The sequence below is a fragment of the Eurosta solidaginis genome, chromosome 1, assembly GCF_040869045.1.
Source record: "Eurosta solidaginis isolate ZX-2024a chromosome 1, ASM4086904v1, whole genome shotgun sequence".
NCBI lineage: Eukaryota > Metazoa > Arthropoda > Insecta > Diptera > Tephritidae > Eurosta > Eurosta solidaginis.
The window spans coordinates 297,518,552-297,542,244 of NC_090319.1; the positions used below are offsets into that span (position 1 = coordinate 297,518,552).

Sequence of the window (23,693 nt, forward strand, 5' to 3'; positions counted from 1 at the left end):
ACACTTATACTTTGCTACTCGCTGGCTTAATAACCAAACTGATTGATAGCTCAAATGAAACTCTACTATTCTGCTATAGCTCGCTAGGTAGCGCTTAACTGAAATCTCAAATCAAACTGAATTACTTCTTACTCGCCTGCCCCGCTTTTATAGTTTACGCTGCATACTTCTAGGCTCTTCGATTTCCAGAAGTTACTAGTTAGTTTCGGCTACAAAATCGCCAGCCACAACTACGTGCACAAATTATTGCTCTCTCTTGTGACAACTCAGATAAGATATATGCATGTGTTTGTGCATTGCCGCTCCGCTGCTCGTATACGTACATATGTGTAGACGCAATTATTTATTCGTTTATGTAGATACATAATGATTGAATTATTGATGTGAATGTTTGTAGTTTACAGTCTCTCGTGCATACATAGGCGTATAAGTAAATGCATCTGTGTGTGACATCTTTCGGCTGCCTTATATATGTGTATAGATGATTTGATTATTGACGTAAATACTGCTTATCGTGGCCTTGGCATCGCCTTAGTGATGGTATAACTTAGTGATGTTAATATCCGTGACAATATATTTATATGACACAACGGCAACCGCTTCATTGTCCAACCGTTGAACAACCGATTCTGTATAGTCGGCCTTTTCTAAAAATCTCAAACGATTCGGATAATATTTCGGAGTTAAAAACAGTTGGCTTCGACAATATCTCAGTAAATACAAGAACGTCATTATAAGTATCATGACTCTTGAGTAGAGTAACCGTTAATTTAATGTTCGACCCCCTAACGTTTTGATAAAAAATATTTAAAAAAAAAGGCAGTTAAATTAGACGTATAATTTAAATTTAAATTAGACTTCTGAATATCTAAGAAAGAAGTAGTATTAAGAACAGCTGTTTCACTTATTGCTCTGCCACGGGTGAGGCTGTTTTTCGAAAAACTCAAACGGCCGAATTTTGACATTCGTCGGCCAAAGCTCTGCGTCCAGCATTTTGTTCGCATCAGCCAATGCAACTTCGATTTGAAAGTTGACTCTACTTATATTTAAGTGAATGACTTCTTAAAATATTTTTTTCAGAATTGTACACATGCTTAAATTAGTTACTTGGATCCAATTTTCACCTAAGTGCAACTTGTTTGTTTTACAAATATAAAAATAGAAGCTCATTTTAGCTTTTGGCGGCGGGGCCAAGTCATTTTTTTAAGTACATAACAGCCGTGTGTTCTTACACGTATATACATCTACATTTATTTGCGGGTAAAAAAACGCTTATCCTCACTTAGATAATGTTTAGGAGACCCGTCTAGCGGCTGTGTTAAATAACCAGCTACAGAACGGGTTGTACCGAAAAGCGGAGACACACACCTCTGTTGGCCATAGTGTATAACCTATAGCTGAATCGGTTGCGGTGAATAGTGGATACACCATTTGTAGACGAAACACATAGAGGTAGTGTAGAGGTAAAACATACACACACATTTCAGTTGCATCTGAGTAAAATGCGTACTAAAATTTAGGAGTACTAATTTTCTGCGCAGCAATTTCAGAAGTGTAGATAAAGTTTAACGCTTAGCAGTCCATATAAAGTTTAAGTGTATATGTATATAGATGTAAAAAAAACAAATCTAATGTCTGAATAGATTTTAAATGACTGCTTGGCTGTAAATATTTATCATATCTTTGATAACCCACAATGAAAATTAATCTAATAGGATTCCTAGGTTATCTCTGCTCCGAGTTTTTCATGCATTAAAAGACAATCGATTATTTTTGTTTTGTTTATTTTCCGACAGAGTAGATAAATTATATATATTGAAATTTTGTATTGACTGTAATGAAATATATAATACTAATCTACATAGTAGTTTCTTATTACAAAACGTATTTTTACAAATTTTTAATTTTTCTTACTTTTTTACGTAATACCTATATATATTTAAAAAAAACGTCCCCCCTCCCAAAAGTGCTGCTGGAATCTCGCCTGGATTGAGCCATGTCCGTCCGTCCGTCTGTCCGTTAACACGATAACTTGAGTAAATATTGAGATATCTTCACCAAATTTGTTACACGAGCTTATCTGGACCCAGAATAGATTGGTATTGAAAAGGAGGGAAATCGGATTATAACCACGCCTACATTTTATATATATAACATTTTGGAAAACACAAAAATTCTGATTATTTAGTAAATAATATACCTAGAAAGTTGAAATTTGACATGTGATTTTGAGACTCTTGATAAAAATTTAAAAAAAAAAATTTAAAATGGGTGTGGCACCGCCCACTTGTGATAAAATCAAATTTACAAATATTATTAACATAAATCAAAAATCGTTAAACTTATCGTAACAAAATTCGGCGGAGAGGTTGCCTTTACTATAAGGAATGCTTTGAAGAAAATTAACGAAATCGGTTGAGGACCACGCCCACTTTTATATAAAAGATTTTTAAAAGGGTCGTGGACGAATAAAATAAGCTATATCTTTGCAAAAAAGAGCTTTATATCAATGGTATTTCATTTCTCAAGTGGATTTATAACAATAAATAGAAAAACTTCAAATTTAAAAAAATGGGCGTTTCGCCGCCCCTTTTATGACTAAGCAATTGTCTATGTTTCGGGAGCCATAACTCGAAGAAAAATTAACGGATCGTAATAAAATTGGGTTCCAGGCCACAGGGGAGTCGAGGGAAACGAGCAGGCGGACAGCCTGGCCAGAGAGGCAGCAACGATACGACCTATTGGTCCTGAGCCATTCCTGCCAGTAGGCCCGCAGGAAATTAGGGGGCATCTATTGGCAGAAGAAAAGGAAAAGAGGGAAGAACACTGGCGTAATACGCCAGGCCTAAGACAATCTAAGCTACTGTTAGGGGGTTATTGCACAACTCGATACAGGGTATTTATAGGCCTCTCGAAAAATAACCTAAGAACTCTAACAGCAATTCTTACAGGACACTGCAGACTGAACAGCCACATGCAAAAGCTGGGTATAATATCAAACAACACATGCCGATTTTGTGACAGATCAGCGGAGACGGCGGACCATATCCTCCTGGAGTGCGATGCAATCTCAAGACGTAGAGCTAAGTTTATGGGCTCACCATGGCCAGAGCGTACTCACATCAAATCCCTCAAGCCAGGTGAACTGCTAGGGTTCATCAGAGATGTCGGCTTGGATGAGGTGTTGTGAAGCAGATGAGGGCACAATAGACCAATGGTCGCAGTGCGATCCTCAATTAACTATCTATCTATCTATCTAATAAAATTGGGTACACAAATTTTCCCTTTAGCAGGAAATATTTCTAGAAAAAATCGACGAGATCGGTTAAAGATCACGCCCACTTTTATATAAAAGATTTTTAAAACGGTCGTAGACGAAAATAATAAGCTATATCTTAGCAAAAAAGAGCTTTGTATCAATAGAATTTTACTTTCTAAATTGGAAAACACAAAAATTTTTGAAAATGGGTGTGCCACCGCCCCTTTTATGACTAAGCAATTTTCTATGTTTCGGGAGCCATAACTCGAAGTAAAATTAACATAACGTAATGAAATTGTGTACACATATTTTCCTTATAGCAGAAAATATTTCTAGTAAAAATGGACAGGATCGGTTAAAGACCATGGCAACTTAGATATAAAACAAGTTTAAAAGGGTCGTAGACTAGAATAATAAGCTATAACTTAGCAAAAAATAGTTTTGGATCAATGATATTTCACTTATCAAGTTTTACTGTAAGAGAAAATTGGAGACATTTTTCTTTTAAACGGGTGGTGCCACGTGTTATGTAGAAAAGTAATTTATCTGAGATTAAGGCTGTGTTCGAGTTGACCTAAATTTCTACCTAAATAGAGAAAAAACCTAAATCACTGGAAACTGTCGGTAAGGCAGTGCAAAATAAAAATTTAGAATTTTTATGAGCATACTTTTCAACCTAAATTCAAATGTCAAATTTCAAAAACAAAAACATTGATTTTTATATATTGTATATGCAAATAAATGGCTCTTGTCCATTCAATTTAAGTAAATCATACATCCCTGCTGCGATTAAGGTCCTATCGATTGTACATGATGGTGAGGTCAATTTTGTTCAAGCTGATGTTGGCGACACAAGAATGGGATCCTTCTCAAATATGAACCGCAATCTGAACATATTTGGCAACCAAGTGCACTAATTGGCCTAAGGGAGTTATTGGAAGGGTGCTGGAAAGTTCCAGTGGAATATTAGTTTAGGTACCTAAAATTTAGGCGAACTCACACCCAGCCTAAATGTGCAATTGAAGCTCACGCTGAGTATATAATGTTCGGTTAAACCCGAACTTAGATACCTTTACTTGTTTGATCTGATACTAGTAACAACAAATTTATATGAGATAGGCATTGCTCCAGAAAGAGTGACAAGTCCAAAGCTTTGTCCATAATTTTAGAACTTAAATATTTATTGTCTGGTATCACGTTTTTATTTAAATTTTTTTTATTGACAATCGTTTCTTATCAAATTTTTTGTTTTGTTTTTTCTTTGTAGTGTCATATTTTTCATAGCTGAAGAGATAACGTGAGCGAATAAAAGCGGGACTATAATAAGAAAAAACTGCTAAATTTCTGCATGAAAACATAAGAACTAAGTGATGTTTAATCGATGCAGTAAAACGGAATACGAAGATAAATAAAAGATTCAGCAAGGTAGAAGTTGAAAAAGTCGGAACAGAAACCAGTGGACAAAAAATAATTTCCACAACTCCAGATATCTACGTAGTCATATTGATAGACGTCTTCTGCGCCGAAAGTACAGCACATCGAGCGCCTACTCTGATCTCTTCATCACACACTGCCACGAAAACTACAAGAAATAAACAATTGAATATATCAACAACATTGTACCATTTTATTACTGGCATCAAGATCATCCGCAAAGGCGACAACAATTCCGACGGTACTGTCACATTAATAAGGTATGATTTATGTACGTCAGGGTGCCTCATCAAAGATACAAGGTTTTCTCAAGTTTAGTACGTTACGCAAACGTCAAAGAATAGTAGGGGGACTCATGTAACCGTATAAATGCCTTATAAAGTGTGTAAACGTATAAATTTATCTAGTGCGTAAACGAGCTGTCAAATTTTGTATGAAAAATTATTTACACAATTTGTATAAATTTACGCGCACATTTCATTGTGTAAACGCGGTAAACTCAAAGGAATGCAACCTTGCAGACATTACAGCAGGCATTTTCATCAGAAATCAGCAAGTAAAGGCGTTTTAGTTTTGATTTTTCACTTAATCTTGGCATTTTTTAATTTGTATAACAATCAAAAAAATTTTGTTCGGCAATAATGCAGCTGATAAACAATCAAGTTTATCAAGAGTATTACTAGGTGCGTTCATATAACCGCGTGTGTAAATTGATATAATTTTACACCTTATAAGTTTATATGCTTTCATGAGTCCCCCTAGTGTTCACCCTAGAGGTTTACGCCGATCACTTTATCGGCGGCGGCGGCGGCATAGGCTCTATTATATACGGGTGGCGGCGGCGGGACCGGCGTGCCGAGAAAGTGATCGGCGTAGACCTTTAAATTGAATTGATGGACTTCAGAGTATCACATTGTCCACAACTAATGAATATGGAAACACACTGCTGACGTCAATGGTATGTTTTACGATCTGGAACAATATCATAAAGTTGCGGATGAGTATCTGGGAGGCTTGTTACGCGAAAATTTAAAAAAATAATATTTGGAAAGGTTTTGTTTATATGTATTTAAGAAAATAGATATTTCGACCATTTCGGTAGGATCCGGGGTTTTTTCCTGAAGATCTCGCGGATCGTTCAAAAAATTTCAGGAGTAGCTCCTTGCGGAGGGAGGGAGGGAGGGAGAAGAACTTAAAATGCTCACACTGTTGTAGCATATTTTCACCGAAGCAGATGTTCTGGGCCAACTCTAATACTCATCGTCGGTACGACTTCTTTAAATGAATTGTAGCTCCATGCTGGTCATGCACAAAGGCGACTTATGGTTGCTATCAATTATCTACAAATAGTCATGACACTCGTGGCACAGTTTTGACGATTAGCATCAATGCTGGCTTATTGTTGATCGCGCCAATGGGCGGCTTCAATTTGTTTGCTGTTTCTAAGAGCTACAACTCCCGACGTGCGAACAGTAGCTTTCCCGACCACCATTCGCTACCACGCATCCTGGCCCTTATACCATATGCCAGTGCAGAAGCTATTTGACTGCGACTTCGAACGTATACCTTCGTCGACGTCACTTTCCTAGAAGCTCTAGGTGTAGCTCCGAAGACTTTCTGACGGACGTTTTTGTCGCGCTATGCTGCCGAGCTACACCAAAGAAACACCTTGAAACGCTAGAGAGTAACTATTCGGCCCGCCGTGGAAATCATAAGCAGTCTAAGTGGATATCATTGCGTAACTCATGGGTGATGGTGGACATCTACATAATTTAAACTTTACAAGGACCGTGGATAAAAGTTTTAAAATGCAGATCAAAATTTGCAGACGTTTGTGTTCGAAACATTGGATTCAATAGTCTTCGTTTTCGGCCTTATGGTATAAGGACTCATTATCCCCTACGTTAGGGTAGTAGAACACACGGTCATTTGTTCGACTGTATTGGGAAAGCTTTTGCTTCACCACTTTTAGTGTTCTTGCGAAGGACAAAGCCTAACCTGGTTAAAATATGTGCCTACGTATTCACTTTTGTAACAGGAGCCGTAACGTGTAGGTGATATTTAAACACGGTTGATAGGCTATATCCAATGTGATTCACTCCAAGAGACTAGTTGGGGATAGGTACGCCGACTTTAGGAAATGCCAACCGGCGGACTTGGGTGTTGAATGATGAAGTGCGAAAATCAAAATAAACATTTCAAACGCTATTTTATAGTTTCACAAATAAACAACAAATTCTACTTGGTCATTTTATTTAAATTCATTGTTCTTTATTAATTTAAAAAAAAAATTATGTGAGCATTTAAATTTATTATATAACTTTTCTTATAGTGTTTTGTTTTAATAGCTTAGTGAATTCGGTGATGCAAAATCTGTGTTAAGCTGACATTGAAAGCGCTTGTTTTCTCAAATGACTTTTGAACGGTTAGAAAGTGTTAAATTTCGCAATTGGAGTTTTATAACTCGCAGTGATGCGCATCCGTTGATACCCCTTTCGACCATATCGGAACAATTTTCGAAATGAACAATAAAAGAGTAGAAAATATAGCAACGCGCCGAACGCCGCCGCCGCCGCGCCGATATTTTTGTATTTCGGCGGCGGCGTGCGAAAAACGACGAAAATCGGCGGCGGCGGCGGCCTTTATCGGCGGCGTATATCTCTAGTTTACCCTATATCAGAATTCATTTCAAGATCTCTCTAGTTCGAATGCTATTTCAAACATGCCCAGTCTCCAAATTTGTTTCAAAAACCATTTTACCATTTTTGTCAAGATAGGAATAGGAAGAATTCGTCTTATGTTATCCGCCAATATGGTTCTGAGGCATTAAGCATAAGAATTAGTTCCCTTACTTTCATTTGTGCCTAACTTAAACGCGGTAGGTATGCCTGTCGTAAGAGGCGAGTACAATACCAGGTTCAAGGGGCTGTGTAGCGCAACAGACGAGGCTCTGGTGGGGGAGGGAGGGATAGCCTGAAGGTTTAATGTGGTCATATAAATCGTTCCCGAGATGGTCGGGCTAGCACCTTAATGGTGCTGTGTTACCGGAGCGTACCGGATCTATATCCGACAAAGGACCATCACATCGATAACACTCTCCAAAGCCTTCGGGGAGAAACTTATCGCTACAACAACAACAACAACTCAGCGATGGCGCGTATCTACTTTTATGGTATGTATGTAAATCAAGTGGTGTTATTATTACTAGGCCTCGCTGCATTGCGACCTTTATTAAGATCCATTGCGCTTGACTTTTCAGTTTTTTACTGTCTGTGACGGTTTTTTATGTACTTAATTATTTAATATACTTAAATTTGTGCCTTTGTGAATCCACAAAAGGGCTCTAGACTATAAAATGCTGCTATAGCTCCCTGTTCATTACTGGCATGTCCCTGATTTACCGGAACCCATCCTAGCAAAACCTTGTTTTTGGCTCCCAGATCATTTAGGACTTGTTTAATGTTTAATTTTTTCAGTCTATGATCAAAAATAATCTTACAGACTAGATACAATAGTATTAGAAACTGAAAATAAAATTATAACTCTTTGTGAATCTTTTAAATTCGATAGGAACGCGAAAAATTGGGTAAAAATTGCAATAATTATCCCTACAAGCACGCAAGTAAAATGGTAAGAATGTTCAAAGACACCTATTGGGTACGTTAAATTACACCTTCGCTCGGAGGTCGGACCCAAGGAGCCAGCAGTGAGATCATAGACAAACATTAGCAGATGTACAACCCTCCTAGATGCGAGTGGTTGAAGATTTATGAGCATGCAGCGTATGATGGAATTTGGTCGACAAAGTTAAGTGAAATTAAACAAAACCGAATAACTTTTCTTTGAACCCTTTCAATTCTGGCTGCATGGCTGCTGAATTCAATGCATTCATCAACCAGATTGGCAGTAGTTGGGTAGGGCTGCAGTACTGCCTTGCTGCCTGGCATAACGAGGATACCCCTCGGGGATAAGGCTCTCCATAGACATTCTCTACAGAAAACTTCTTTTGCATGGTTTCGACTTCTTGAAGTCCGTCATCAAATTCCATTCCACCCGTGAACCAGCCAGACCTCTAGTCAGGGTCAGTATATGGATTCCCTGTTTCCCAAAGAGTTCTGTTGTTGTTGTTGTTGTAGCAATGCTCGCCCCACCTAATAACCGCGTCCGATCACAAATTGTCATCAATATCCTCTAACGGGAGTCCAAGGAAACTTGCCGTTTCAACAGGGATGGACCATAAGGAAAGGGGTGTTAGAGGCGTTGGTTCCACATTACAATTAAAGAGATGGTTGGTGTCATGTGGGGACACATTGCAAGCGGGGCATACATTTTGTACGTCGGGGTTGATTCTGGATAGGTAAGAGTTTAACCTGTTACAGTATCCAGAACGAAGTTGAGCAAGAGTGACACGCGTTTCCCTGGGGAGTATGCGTTCCTCTTCTGCGAGTTCTGGATATTTTTCTTCAAGTACTGGATTCACCGGGCAATTCCCGACATAAAGGTCCGACGCCTGTCTATGGAGTTCACCAAGGACCTGCTTGTGTTTTTTCGCTTCATACGGATGGGTTCTCAGGTGCCGTATTTCCTCAAAATGCTTACGGAGATGACTCCTTAGGCCCCTAGGCGGTGCTGGTTGGTCAATCAGATGTCTGTTGGGATGCCCAGGTTTCTGGGTATTCAACAGAAACTGTTTGGTCAGCATCTCATTTCTCTCCCTGATGGGGAGTATTCTCGCCTCATTATGCAGATGGTGTTCTGGGGACATAAGAAGACAGCCCGTGGCGATTCTGAGAGCAGTATTTTGGCAGGCCTGTAGTTTCTTCCAGTGGGTGGTTTTTAGGCTTGGCGACCATATGGGTGACGCGTAGCATGTAATCGGCTGGCTAATTGCTTTGTATGTGGTCAAGAGCGTTTCTTTATCTTTTCCCCAGGTACTGCCAGCAAGGGATTTGAGGATTTTATTACGGCTCTGAATTCTTGGAACAATTGCGGTTGCGTGCGCACCAAAATGTAGATCCTGATCAAACGTCACACCCAAGATTTTGGGGTGTAGGACAGTCGGTAGCGTAGTGCCATCGACGTGGATGTTCAATATGATCGACATTTGGGGCGTCCATGTTGTAAATAAGGTCGCGGAAGATTTAGTCGGTGACAATGCCAGGTTTCGCGAGGCGAAAAAACTGGAGAGATCAGGGAGATAGCCGTTTATTTTATTGCATAGCTCATCGATCTCTGGGCCTGGGCCTGTGGCCATTATTGTGCAGTCATCGGCGTAGGAAACGATTGTGACTCCTTCCGGTGGTGAAGGTAGCTTAGATAAGTAGAAATTAAACAAAAGCGGGGATAGGACACCACCCTGTGGCACCCCTTGTTTAATTCTCCTTTGTTTTGATGTTTCGTTTCTGAATTGCACCGATGCCTGCCGACCACCCAGATAATTTGCGGTCCACCTTTTAAGACATGGGGGAAGGGTAGACCCTTCCAGGTCTTGCAGTAACGAGCCATGGTTGACCGTATCAAAAGCTTTTGATAGGTCTAACGCTACGAGTACTGTTCTATGGTGGGGATATTGATTCAAACCGCAATTTATCTGGGTGCTAATGACATTTAGCGCGGAGGTAGTGGTATGGAGTTTTCTGAAGCCATGCTGATGAGGGGCTAGCTGCAAATGTGCTTGGAAATAAGGGAGCAAAATGGCTTCAAGCGTCTTTGCCACTGGCGATAGGAGAGATATCGGACGATATGACTCACCTACGTTAGCTGGTTTCCCAGGCTTTAGTAGCGGGACCACCTTGGCCATTTTCCATTTCTCGGGTATGACAAAGGTGGAAAGAGACAGGTTGAAGACATGCGCTAAATATTTGAAACCCTCTTTCCCTAGGTTTTTAAGCATCGGCATGGCTATGCCGTCTGGGCCCACTGCTTTGGATGGTTTAGCTCGACCAATGGCGTCCTCAACCTCTCTAGCGGTGATGGTAATTGGTGACGCGCTGAGTTTGTGTTTATGTGCGTGTCTATTGGCTCTCCGTCTATCTTTGTCGACCGTAGGATGCATTATATATTGTCGGCAGAAAGCGCTCGCGCATTTTTTCGCATCCGACAGCACCTTATCGCCAAAGGCGATGGAAACTTTGTCTTTGTGCTTAGTCGGATTCGATAGGGACTTTACGGTGGACCACAGTTTACCTACACCGATAGAGAGGTTACAACCTCTTAGGTGCTCTTCCCATTTCGCCCGCTTGTGTTCGTCCACAAGCAATCTGATGCGTTGGTTTATATCCCTTATTTGGGGGTCGCCTGGATCAAGCTGTCTTATAAGGTCGCGTTCCCTCGCTAAGCTCGCGGCCTCCGCCGGGAAGTGGGGCCGGATTTCGGGAATTCTCCCGGCGGGAATGAAATGTGCCGAGGCGGATTCAATGACCTTGCGGAAGGCACGATCCCCTTGGCGGGCATCAGTCGGGATAGGGAGGGCAGCAAAGCTGCTGTCTGTTGCAGATTTATATTCTTCCCACTTTCCTTTTTTGAAGTTTATGAAAGTGCGTTTTTCGGTGACGATGAAGTCGGCGGTACGCTCGAACGAAATAAGTATGGGCAGGTGGTCGGATGCCAATGTTACCATCGGCTGCCAGTTGACGCAGTTTACGAGTTCTGCGCTCACGATTGAGATATCTGGCGAGCTATGACAGCTTCCTACCGTACGTGTGGGGGCGTCTCCGTTTATTGTGCAGAACGTCGTTTCGTCTATTTGATCCGCCAACATCTCACCCCTACTGTCCGCCCGCAAGTTTGAATGCCATAGGTCGTGATGGGCATTGAAATCGCCTAAGATAATGCGATTGTTGCCAGTGAGTAAGGCCTCGATATTAGGGCGGTATCCACTGGCGCAGCAGGTGACAGGAGGGATGTAGATGTTGATGATTTCTAGATTTGCATCGCCTGACCGGACAGATAGGCCTTGACGTTCTAAGACGTTGTCCCTGCGGTCGATGCGAGGATCAAATATATAACATTGCACAGAGTGGTGTATAATAAACGCGAGGCCGCCTCCATTTCCGCTCTCGCGGTCTTTCCTGTGGGCATTATAACCAGGGCAGGTCTGCAATGCAGATCTTGCTGTGAGTTTAGTCTCTTGAATCGCAGCAATGCGGATGTTGTGCCGCTTCATGAAATCGACTATCTCCGTAATCTTCCCAGTTAGTCCATTACAGTTGAACTGCAGAATTCTGAAGTGCATGAGGGGTGACGCCGCCACTCTAGGGGTAAGTGACGGGTGACTACGCCTAGGTTGTGGAAGGCCAGGACGCAATTGCTGTTGTGGCCTTGGGACTAGGCGCCCTTGGGCAAGCATTGGGGTACCCTGATGATTTGGGTTTGCGACCTGGCAACATGGCGCGATGAAACCCGTCGAGGGGTTGCCGTCGCGGAGACCAGAACATCTAGGAAAGTGGCACCACCCAAGGCAGGAGCTGCATTGAGCGGATGTCGCAAACCTATATATTCTGTGCTGGCAGACGGTGCAAACGGAGGCAGGGACTAAGAGTCTGTTTCCCTGACCTGCACGATTGCTGCCAGAAAAGAGTTCTGTTCACAATGGACACTTCAAAATTCTGTGAGATTCTGAGTGTCGGACCACAAACAGGCGTCGGACCTTTATGCCAGGAATTGCCCGGTGAATCCTGAACTCGAAAGAACAATACCGAAAACTAGTAGAAGAGGAACGCACTCTCCCTAGGGAAACGCGAGCCAAACTAAGGAAGCATAGGTGTCTATTGGCTTCCCAAAAGTATTAAATTCCAGTATACTGTTTTGGGAGAGTTTTTATTTTTTTATCCATATAAGCGGCTAATTTGTTTTGTTTCGGTGTAAAGTGAAATTTAAGAATTTCACATTATCGCATAAAGTTAAAGAATTGTTTTCTTGTCGTCAATTTTTCCATCAGTCAATTAGAAATGCAGCGTGGAATTTATAATGCAACAATAACAACTTGGTACATAGACGCGTAAAGCTCTTGCTGTTATTTGTGTGTGAATTTGCACTTTATAACCCAGTAAACATTTTTTTTATCTCAAACTGATGCACATTTTATATCAAATACCTATCTAAAGTCCTCAACCTAAGATCATAGCTACCGCGGCCCAATTGCCAACCTCATCTACACAAGGCGAATCCTGCTACTAATATGCATGTATCATACACATATTTAGCAGGCGCGGCTCTGGCGACCTCAAGTTCCTCATGGAACTAGGGGGCGGTATGGCCTAGGCGGCTCAGTGTGGTCATATTAAATCGTTCCCGAGGTGGTCGGGTTGGTACCTTAATGGTGCTTGTTACCGGAACGTACCGGATCTATAGCCGGCAAAAGACCATCAACATTGATAACATTCCCCAAAACGGGGACTATCGGGGACTATCCTTATCGCTACAACAACAAAAGTTAGTCTACACATTCAAATTTATCACATCCCTACTTTTTAATAACAGATTGAAAGTTAGGTGAATGCAATGAAGATATTCTCATTTTCATTAGGCCGGGTTGTGAAGCTAAAGCATATTGTTTTAGAAGCTCTAGCTCGGTCTTGGTAGAACTAAGATTCATTTTCTTCTAAACGTTTCGACGAAAAACTCTTTTCATCAGGAAGAAAATCAAACAATTAGGTAGGTATTAATTTAAAATTCAATGAATTAATCTCGTTGTATTTAAACTTGGTTGTTCTTGTCCCAAAGGCTTTGGGGGGTGTTATCGATGTGATGGTCCTTTGCCGGATACAGATCCATTACGCTCCGGTAACACAGCACCATTTAGGTGCTAGCCCGACCATCTCGGGAACGATTTATATGGCCACATTAAACCTTCAGGCCATCCCTCCCTCCCCACCCCCAATTTCCATGAGGAGTTTGGGGTCGCCAGAACCTCGTCTGTTAGTGAAACAAGATTCGCCGCGGATAGGTGAGGTTGACAGTTGGGTTTGGAGAAGCTATATACTGCGCTGGCAACCTGAAGGGTTGCGCTACACAGCCCCTTAAATCTGGTATTTTAGTCGCCTCTTACGACAGGCATACCTACCGCGGGTATATTCTAACCCCCTAACCCGCTGGGGGTTTTAAATTGGTCTTAGTTTCCCATTAAATCTCAATGGCTGAGTTGCGCTTTCAATTTTTAGGTTAATACCTTGTAAAATCAGAAATATGTTCCTAAATTTTAAATGCTGTTTATTAAAAAATGCTGAAACTCAGCTTAAGAATTGAAAATTTTCCATACATTGTGGAATATATTTTCCCGTGCTTATTGGAAGTGTTTTGTTGTTTTTCTTGCTTACCTTAAACTGTCAGAATTTGTGTTTGCGTTCGTTTCTATTTCTGGACTTTTATGCTTGGCCGCTAAATACAAAAAAAAACTGGAATATGTACTTATGTATCTATATTTACGCTGCATACGTATACAACAAAACTTGTATGTTCATATGTACGTTTATCAAAGGCATGGCACAAAAGACGTCATATTAAAATAAATAAATATAGACACAAATGTGATAGCGCAGGTTCTATTTTCTTTAACTTCAATTTGAGTTTTTAGTTTTACTTTGTATTTATGTACATATGTTTGTATATATGTAAGCGCGTATACACATATGGTGTAAATACACAAAAAGCTATCTTTCCTCTTTACTTTTCAGTTCAGGGCCGCAATTTGGCTTTAATCGGCGTCTTATTGTAAAGCCGTTCTGATTCATAACCAAGAGTTTCCGTAAATTATTAACCCAATGTAGTCCAAAAATGGCAAAATTTCGGGACTGACTGCTTTCGCGAATATTTCAAAAGCATTTTCGGTCTATTTCGCATTTTATCACGATTATTTGGGGATCATTTGAAGACTATGTTAAAATTACGTACTTCAGGATCATTTAAGAATGGTTTTCGGGTCTATGGATATCAAATGAAAGCTGTTGATGAGTGCTTTAGTAGAGGGTAATTTTCATACCCCTGGGTGACTAGGGTTTCGAGATATAGGCCAAAACGTGGACCTGGGTACCCCTAGAGTGTGTTTATAGAATATGGATATCAAATGAAAGCTGTTGATGAGTGCTTTAGTAGAGGGTAATTTTCATACCCCTGGAAGACTAGGGTCTCGAGATATAGGCCAAAACGTGGACCCGGGTACCCCTAGAGTGTGTTTATAGAATATGGATATCAAATGAAAGCTGTTGATGAGTGCTTTAGTAGAGGGTAATTTTCATACCCCTGGGTGACTCGGGTCTCGAGATATAGGCCAAAACGTGGACCTGGGTACCCCTAAAATGTGTGTATAGAATATGGATATCAAATGAAAGCTGTTGGTGAGTGCTTCAGTGGAGGGTAATTTTCATACCCCTGGGTGACTAGGGTCTCGAGCTATAGGCCAAAAAGTGGACCGGGGTACCCCTAGAATGTGTTTATAGAATATTGATATCAAATGAAAGCTGTTGATGAGTGCTTTAGTGGAGGGTAATTTTCATACCCCTCGTTGACTAGGGTCTCGAGCTATAGGCCAAAAAGTGGACCTGGGTACCCCTAGAATGTGTTTATAGAATATTGATATCAAATGAAAGCTGTTGATGAGTGCTTTAGTAGAGGGTAATTTTCATACCCCTGGTTGACTGGGGTCTCGAAATATAGGCCAAAACGTGGACCCGGGTACCCCTAGAATGTGTTTATAGAATGTGGATATCAAATGAAAGCTGTTGATGAGTGCTTTATTAGAGGGTAATTTTCATACCCCTGGGTGACTAGGGTCTCGAGATATAGGCCAAAACGTGGACCCGGTACCCCTAGAATGTGTTTATAGAATATGGATATCAAATGAAAGCTGTGGATGGGTGCTTTAGCAGAGGGTAATTTTCATATCCCTGGGTGACTAGGGTCTCGAGATATAGGCCAAAACGTGGGCCAGTGAATGCCTAGACAGTGTTTATACAATATGGATATAAAATGAAAGCTGTTGATGAGTGCTTTAGTACAGAGTAATATATTATCCAGAGACGGACTGGAACTGGGATTAGGACTAGTTAGTTAGTTTTAATTCTTTGCTTATATCTCCTAGTTTACATATAACGAGACTATCTTCATTTTCGTACTTAACTTCTAATCATTAATTATGTATATAACTAGATTTCCCATATACATTTTTCCCTTCGATAATCGCTAACTACGAACGATCGGATTTTTTTATACCCAGATGTAATTGTACACAGGGTATTATCACTTTGATTCGATAACGGTTGGTTGTACAGGTATAAAGTATTGAGTAAATATTGAGATATCTTCACCAACACGAGCTTATCTGGACTCAGAATAGAAATGAGCGAAATCGGATGATAACCACACCCACTTTTTGTATACATATATAACATTTTTGAAAACACAAAAGAACTTAGTTTTTAGTAAATAATACACCTAGTTGAAATTGATGTCAGGACATATTGAGACTCTTGATAAAAATTTGAAAAAAAAACTTAAAATGGGCGTGGCACCGTCCACTTGTGATAAAATCAATTTTACAAATATTGATCAAAAATCGTTAAACCTATCGTAACAAAATTCGCCAGAGAGGTTGCCTTTACTATAAGGAATGCTTTGGAGAAAAATTAACGGAATCGGTTAACGACCACCCTCATTTTTATATAAAAGATTTTTAAAAGGGTCGTCGACGAATCAATTAAGCTATATCTTTGCAAAAAAGAGCTTTATTACAATGGTATTTCATTTCCAAACTTCAAATTAAAAAAAATAGGCGTGGCATCGCCCTTTTTATGACTAAGCAATTTTCTATGTTTCGGGAGCCATAACTCGAAGAAAAATTAACGGATCTTAATAAAATTGGGTACACATATTTTCCCTATAGCAAGAAATATTTCTAAAAAAAAATGGACGAGATAGGTTAAAGACCACGCCCACTTTTATATAAAAAATGTTTAAAAGGGTTGTAGACGAAAATAATAAGCTATATCTTAGCGAAAAAAAAAGCTTTATATCAGTGGTAATTCATTTCCCAAGTGGATTTCTAACAATAAATAGGAAAACATCAAATTTCAAAAAATGGGCGTGGCACTGTCCCTTTTATGACTAAGTAATTTTCTTTAGTTTCGGGAGCCATAACTCGAAGAAAAATTTGTTCAGAATAGAACCATATGTATATGTATTATTGCGCAGCCTTGTAACACTATTAAGCACACAAACAACATTTCAAGTGTACAGCTGGGTATGTAATGTTCTACTAATTGGAAGCACAAAATTCGGGATTTAAGGGGTTGGTAAGCGCAATACAAAGCTTTATAGGTTCAAAGCTTCCGCAACTCGATATGGTCGGGCTAGTACCTTTATCATGCTTTGTTGCCGCAACGTACCGTACCGTTAATACAACAACAACAACAAAATATAAGAGAAACATGAAAATTTGACGGCAAATAATCTAGTTCCCAAGGATGAAATATATGTAAACACGTAGATTATCTATTGACGATTTATTGTAAATTAAGGCATGTGTAAACGGGGTCTTACATTGATTTAAACGAAAATAATTTCGTATAGGGCCCGAAATGATCCCGTGAACAATCCATATATGAACCCAATATGACAAACGGGTTTGGGAACCGTAGTGCAATTAACCTGAAAAAGTCCAAAGAATATACCAAAAATTATGCCAAAATTATCTTAATAAATTTATTCCGTTAGCTCCCATATGACGCTTAAATAATTCCAAATTGATTCGGAAAACAATCTCTATTATATATTCCCCAAATAAGCAGAGGTTTTCCTGAAGGGATCCCGAAATCATCTTGAAATAGTACCGACAACAGCCGAAATATTGCCAGGAAACCCTGAACCCAGTCTCAAAACGGGCTTAAAACTATGTCGAAATAGTCCCGAAACCAATCCCGAATAGTAGCAAACCTACAAAACGTTTATTTTAAATAAAAATAACGTCTCGTTTAATATCCATGCATTTTGGTACCATCCGATTTAATGGTTCTTGCAGTTGTTTGTCCCGAGTTTCCGGTGGTTTTCTTTTTGAAAGTATGCATAACTTAAAAGATACTACATAAATACCTCGCTGCGTTTAAGGTAAAAGACAAAGATATTTACATACCTCTGACTTTTGCCTTTACAATTTTATGTCAATTTCAAATTTTAATTCATCTAAAATCTTTTATTTATTAAAATTGTTTCGCCTTTTATTACTAAATTTCAGTAAATATTAAAACTAAATTTCTCAATTTTTCAGCTCAATTAACAACAAGAAACGATATATAATCTGAAGTACTTTCTACTCCCAAGACGCCAAACATCAACCAAAAGCAACTATACTACAAATACAACAAAGGTTAGAGTATTTGAACTAGGCTTTCGCAAATTAATTAATAATAAACATTTTACGACTCTTTTACAGAGTGCAAAAAGGTCAAAAGGCGATAAAAAAAACAAAAGAACTATACAAAATTATTTTACACGGCCCGCCACCGAGAGCTCAACGACCATTGATTTTTCAAGGAAAGATCAAAATGGAACTGCGAGTTGGTAATAAATACCGCCTCGGGCGTAAAATCGGCTCAGGTTCTTTTGGTGACATATATCTTGGCACAACAATAAATACAGGCGAAGAAGTCGCAATAAAATTGGAATGCATACGCACTAAACATCCACAATTACATATTGAATCAAAATTTTATAAAACCATGCAAGGAGGTATCGGTATACCACGTATAATATGGTGTGGCTCAGAGGGTGATTACAATGTTATGGTAATGGAGTTATTGGGTCCGTCATTGGAAGATCTATTCAATTTTTGTTCGCGACGTTTCTCATTAAAAACAGTACTGCTCTTAGCCGATCAAATGATATCACGTATCGATTATATACATTCACGTGATTTCATACATCGAGATATAAAACCAGACAATTTCCTTATGGGTTTGGGCAAAAAGGGCAATCTCGTATATATAATTGACTTTGGATTAGCGAAAAAATTCCGCGATGCTCGCTCATTAAAACATATACCATATCGGGAAAACAAAAATCTCACAGGCACTGCACGTTATGCCTCAATAAATACACATTTGGGTATTGAACAATCACGACGTGATGATTTAGAATCGCTCGGCTATGTATTAATGTATTTTAATTTGGGTGCGCTGCCGTGGCAAGGACTCAAGGCTGCCAATAAACGTCAAAAATATGAACGTATCTCCGAAAAGAAACTATCAACTACGATATTATCACTATGTAAAGGTTTTCCCAGCGAATTTGTTAACTACTTAAATTTTTGCCGTCAAATGCATTTTGAACAACGGCCAGATTATTGCTATTTAAGAAAACTATTTCGTAATTTATTCCATCGCCTTGGTTTTACTTATGATTATGTGTTTGATTGGAATTTATTGAAATTTGGTGGACCACGTAATCCGCAAGCTATACAACAACAACAGGATGGTGCTGGTGGTGAATGTCAGCAAGGACAGGAAGCGTCTGCATCACAACAACATCAACACAACCAGAAACAAATAACAAGCAGTGGTGGCGTAGCAGCTGTAGGTAGTGCACAAGTTATGAGCTCAACCGGCGGCGGTGGTGGTGTTGGTGGTGCACAAACGTTGGTTAGTAGTAGTGGTGCAATGGTTGGTGGTGGCGGTACATCACAAATGGTCGTTGGCAGTGGCAATGGTGGTGGGCTGAATATGGATGATTCTATGGCGGCAACAAATTCTTCACGTCCCCCATATGATACACCGGAAAGGCGTCCATCGATTCGCATGCGTCCAAGTGGGGTTGGTGGCGGTGTTGGTGGTGTGCAGCCGGGTGGTGGCATTGTCAACGACGTGAGAAACGCGAAATAATATTTTATTGTTTAGATTTCAAGAACATACTTATGCATATATATATATATGGAATTATGTATATATAAACAAACAAACATATATACATAATTAAACGGTAGTTAATTAGAGTATACATACATGCTTCATGTTAAACATAGGATAGAGACAGGTCGTCTTCATATACAACAATTTAGTTTGAAAAACTAATTAGTTTCTTGATTTGCGACCGATAACGTCGTTTTTTGTTCATTGAACATCATTTGAGACATTGTTTGTTGATCGCTTTTTTTTTATTTGCCATTGCGGCACAGTTGGATGTATGAAATGCACCACCCAACCAACTATGATCCAGTAGCTTTCTTGTGTGCAAAAAACGCAAGGAGGCTGTGTGCTTCGTACTTCAGCGTTAAAAAACTGTGGTCCTATTCTTGATGCGATTCGAATCAAAGTTGATTTCATTTTATCTAAACAAAATTTATAAAACTGTCGTTTTGTGGTATTGGTTTTGCCTATTTTAATATCGTTAAAAAGGATTCGGAGACAAACATACGAAATATAAAAACATTTTTGAAGGCATTTGCTAAACCACCCGTATTTATATTTCCGTTTTTACTATTCGAAAAAAAGGATTCGGGATTCGGAAACTAGAATTCTTAACACGAAAATAATGCTGCGAAGCAAATTTCTAAATTAAAATTAGAGCAATTCATTTTATTAGTTCTCTCACAAAGACGAATTTCATGTTCCGATTTTCGAATTTTATTTGAAAAGCAGTTCTGTTTTCCTAACACCGATCAAATGTTTCGATTTAAAGTAGAGTAACTTTGAACAAGTGATTGATTCAAATTCGGTTCGAATTTCTTCGGAAAACCGGAATGGGCCTAATAAAAAATTTATTGCGCATAAAAAGAAAAAAACCGAATCCGTAGCAAATATATATGCCGTGTCAAGTACAGATGCACACAAACACTATATATATGTATAAACATATATGTATACTTAAATATATATATATATATGTATACATATATGTGACCCGGTCTATGGAAAGGTGGCGTATGACTCAAAAAAAAAACAGCTATTAACAGCTGTTTCTCACAAAAAATAAACAGCTGTTAACAGCTGTTTCTCGTAATTTCTTTTTTGAGTCATAAGCCACGTTTTCATAGACCGGGTCACATATGTGGAAATACTTTTAATATTTAAGTTTATATACATAAATCTAAACTGATCCTCTAGAAATTGTTTGCAAATTTGAATATGTCGAAACAAAGAAGAAAAGTAGTACCAGCAACTAAACAAAAAAAGGCAGCGCAAAAAGAAATTAAGCAGAAGAATAATAACTGTAAAATAAATGAAGAAAATAACATACACACTAGTAATACTAATAGCGGAAAGAAGGAACTAATGTGCATAATAAATACTTAAAAGTAGCAAAATGAAAAACAAATGTATGTAATTAAAAACTCTAAAACAAAACAAAAAAAACACAAAAATTGTTGTGAAATTTCGCTGATCGATCGAACATTCGATCGGTCGCTTTAACATAATTGTATATTAATTCAGCATGTAGAACATAAAAATATTTCATGTTAGGATACTGCTTACAAATTTTTTTTATTCGTGGTAAATGTTATGCGTATATTCTCATACATAGTATATATTTACACATTTGATTTGTGAATTAATAGATAGATGTATGTAGTAGCGTTGCGCTGAAATGTATCACATACACATATGCATATTCTATGTTGCTAGCGTATGTATTTAAGAGGCAGACTTTATTCTGCATTCACTCACACCATCATCATCCACATTATCATTACGCATGTGTATGTACACAAAAAACAACAATAGATTATTTTCATTGTAAATCTGTATATTTATATATAATCATTCTTTAAGTTTAATAACGGTTAATGATTTTTTTTAATAAAAAGAAAAACGGCAAGTTTTTGGAAAATACTTTTATTTTAAGAAGCCTCTAAAACGGTGACTGAGTGCGAGAATTACTTATCTGTTTTTTTTTATCTTAGATGACAGTTCGCATACAAGTTTGGTTGGAGAGCACAGTAATAGATTTGGCTTCAAAAATATCCAATCACATACAATAATGTATATGTATTGGGGCTGTGAACTGCATCCGGATTTTTCAACTATCCTGATAAACCGTATAGTCGAATAACCGGATAGCTAAGCGAAAAATCCGGCTATCCGGATATATAAACGGAAAATCGGGATATCCATATGTCTGGATACTGGAATATAAAAGTCGAATATCTGCATATCAGAATTGAACGAAGCAAACATCGAAAAATTATTCACAAAATACGTTTGTAGATTATTAAATTAACGTCAAAAATTAAAAAGCTGCAATTTTTAAAAAAGTGAAAATAAGTGAAAATAAGACCATTTGCTTATATTGTGAAAAAACGCTGTTAATTGATTTAAATGCCCCACGAATTTATTGTTATTAATGTCAAATTAACATATATGGTACACCAATTTGTTGCTTTCACTGGATATCCAAAAATACGGTTATTAACCGGATCTTCACAAATCCGGATAGTTTCACAAGCGAATATTAACCGGATATCCAAGCCGTCCGGATTTTATCCGTGGCAACGCATATCAGTATGGATATCCGGATATTCGAATATGCGGATAGTCCCAGCCCTAATATGTATAATTGGCTGAGAGCAAATGCGTTCTCCAATTCGATTCTGCAATAGAGTGTTTGCACGGTTTGATGAAATAGGGCGTTGATAAAAAAGATTTCCTTAACTAAATTCTGCATTAAGCGTTCTTTTGCTACACTTAACTGAGATAGGACGTTTTCTTTCCCATAGCCGAATACATGCACTAAATTCAAGTAACAGTCTACAGCAGCAAGAGACGCCATTTACATGTTTAAAATCCATTTGAAGCAACATAAATGCGCTCCAAAATAAATAAAAAAATGGAATGTATAACAAACTAAAAATATAAGAATTGATTCATAGCATACTAAAAAAAAATTGCAAAATATAATTGTATGTATGTATAATCACTTTAAAGCTTTAAATTAAAAACAAAAAAACTAAAATTTATATTAACTTGAATGCAATTTCTTCGTTAAATTTACATACACATATATTTTGTATGCATGCACGCGCGCATGCGCTCGGGATGGCAAATATTTTTTCTTTACAATTTTTTCACGCATTACTCTTTATTCGTTTTATTTCTTGTTTTATTGTTTTATATGCATAGATAAAAAAAAATATATATATATATTTCTATAGCTTAAAACAGCGAACACAAAACAAAATACTGCAATAAAAAAAATTATTTAATGAAATGAAAGATAATTTAAATTTACTTATATTACTATACAAATTAATAATAATAAAATTAGTAAAAAAAAAAGCTTAAACATTTATTATTTTTAACTCAAACTAAATTTAACTCGTAAGTAGTTGTATGTAATATATATATTCATATATAGACATATTTAATAATTATAAATGGAAAAAAAGATTATTAATTTAATAGGAATGCGCTAGAAATGTAATTTATCTAGTTATGTATGTACTATTTGGTAAGCAACCTAAAAATAATAAAGCAAATTATTAACATAAATATAAAAATGAAGAATACAAAATACAAAAGTCGATCATTTGAAAAGCCGAAGCGTAAGTTTACTATATATCGTAAGCAAGACTAAGTAAATAAAGTTTAAACACAAAAGTGAAGAAAAACGTTACAACTGTAACTTAATAAATGCAACAAAGAAACAAACGACAAAGGACACGTAGATGATGGCGTCCCTAATTAGCTATTAGTAACTAATAAATTTTTAATTTAATTCAATTCAATGCGTATAGTTGCATAAGATAATAATAATACGAATATGGAAATAAAACATAACGATATGGAATAAAATAACTGTAAATTGACTTCTTGTATTTACTTATGGCGGAAGATACTAGAGGCCGGTTTCACAAAAATACAAGGCTTGTAATGCAGATGAATTTGCTCTAACAAATTTTTCTTTTCAGAAGAAGTTTACTTGTATTATAAGGCTTGTATGTTTTGTGAAATGATTCGCAGAGAGTAGTGCAAATGTGTACTAAGAAGGAAATGGGAGTGGCATCGAGCCTTTATACAGT

At 38.1% G+C, this 23,693-nt stretch overlaps 1 protein-coding gene across 3 annotated transcripts in view; it reads left to right on the forward strand.

Moving 5' to 3' along the window:
* The window catches only part of dco (discs overgrown), a 65,928-nt gene extending 42,459 nt beyond the window's left edge, over positions 1-23,469 (forward strand). For all 3 annotated transcript variants that reach the window (XM_067761162.1, XM_067761163.1, XM_067761161.1), the window contains exons 3-5: positions 4,527-4,953; positions 17,952-18,050; positions 18,117-23,469. In XM_067761162.1, coding sequence (XP_067617263.1) covers positions 18,229-19,560 — 1,332 coding nt within the window. In that variant the 5' untranslated portion in view covers positions 4,527-4,953; positions 17,952-18,050; positions 18,117-18,228 and the 3' untranslated portion in view covers positions 19,561-23,469. The remainder of the gene's footprint in view (positions 1-4,526; positions 4,954-17,951; positions 18,051-18,116) is intronic.
* The last annotated feature ends 224 nt before the right edge of the window (positions 23,470-23,693 follow it).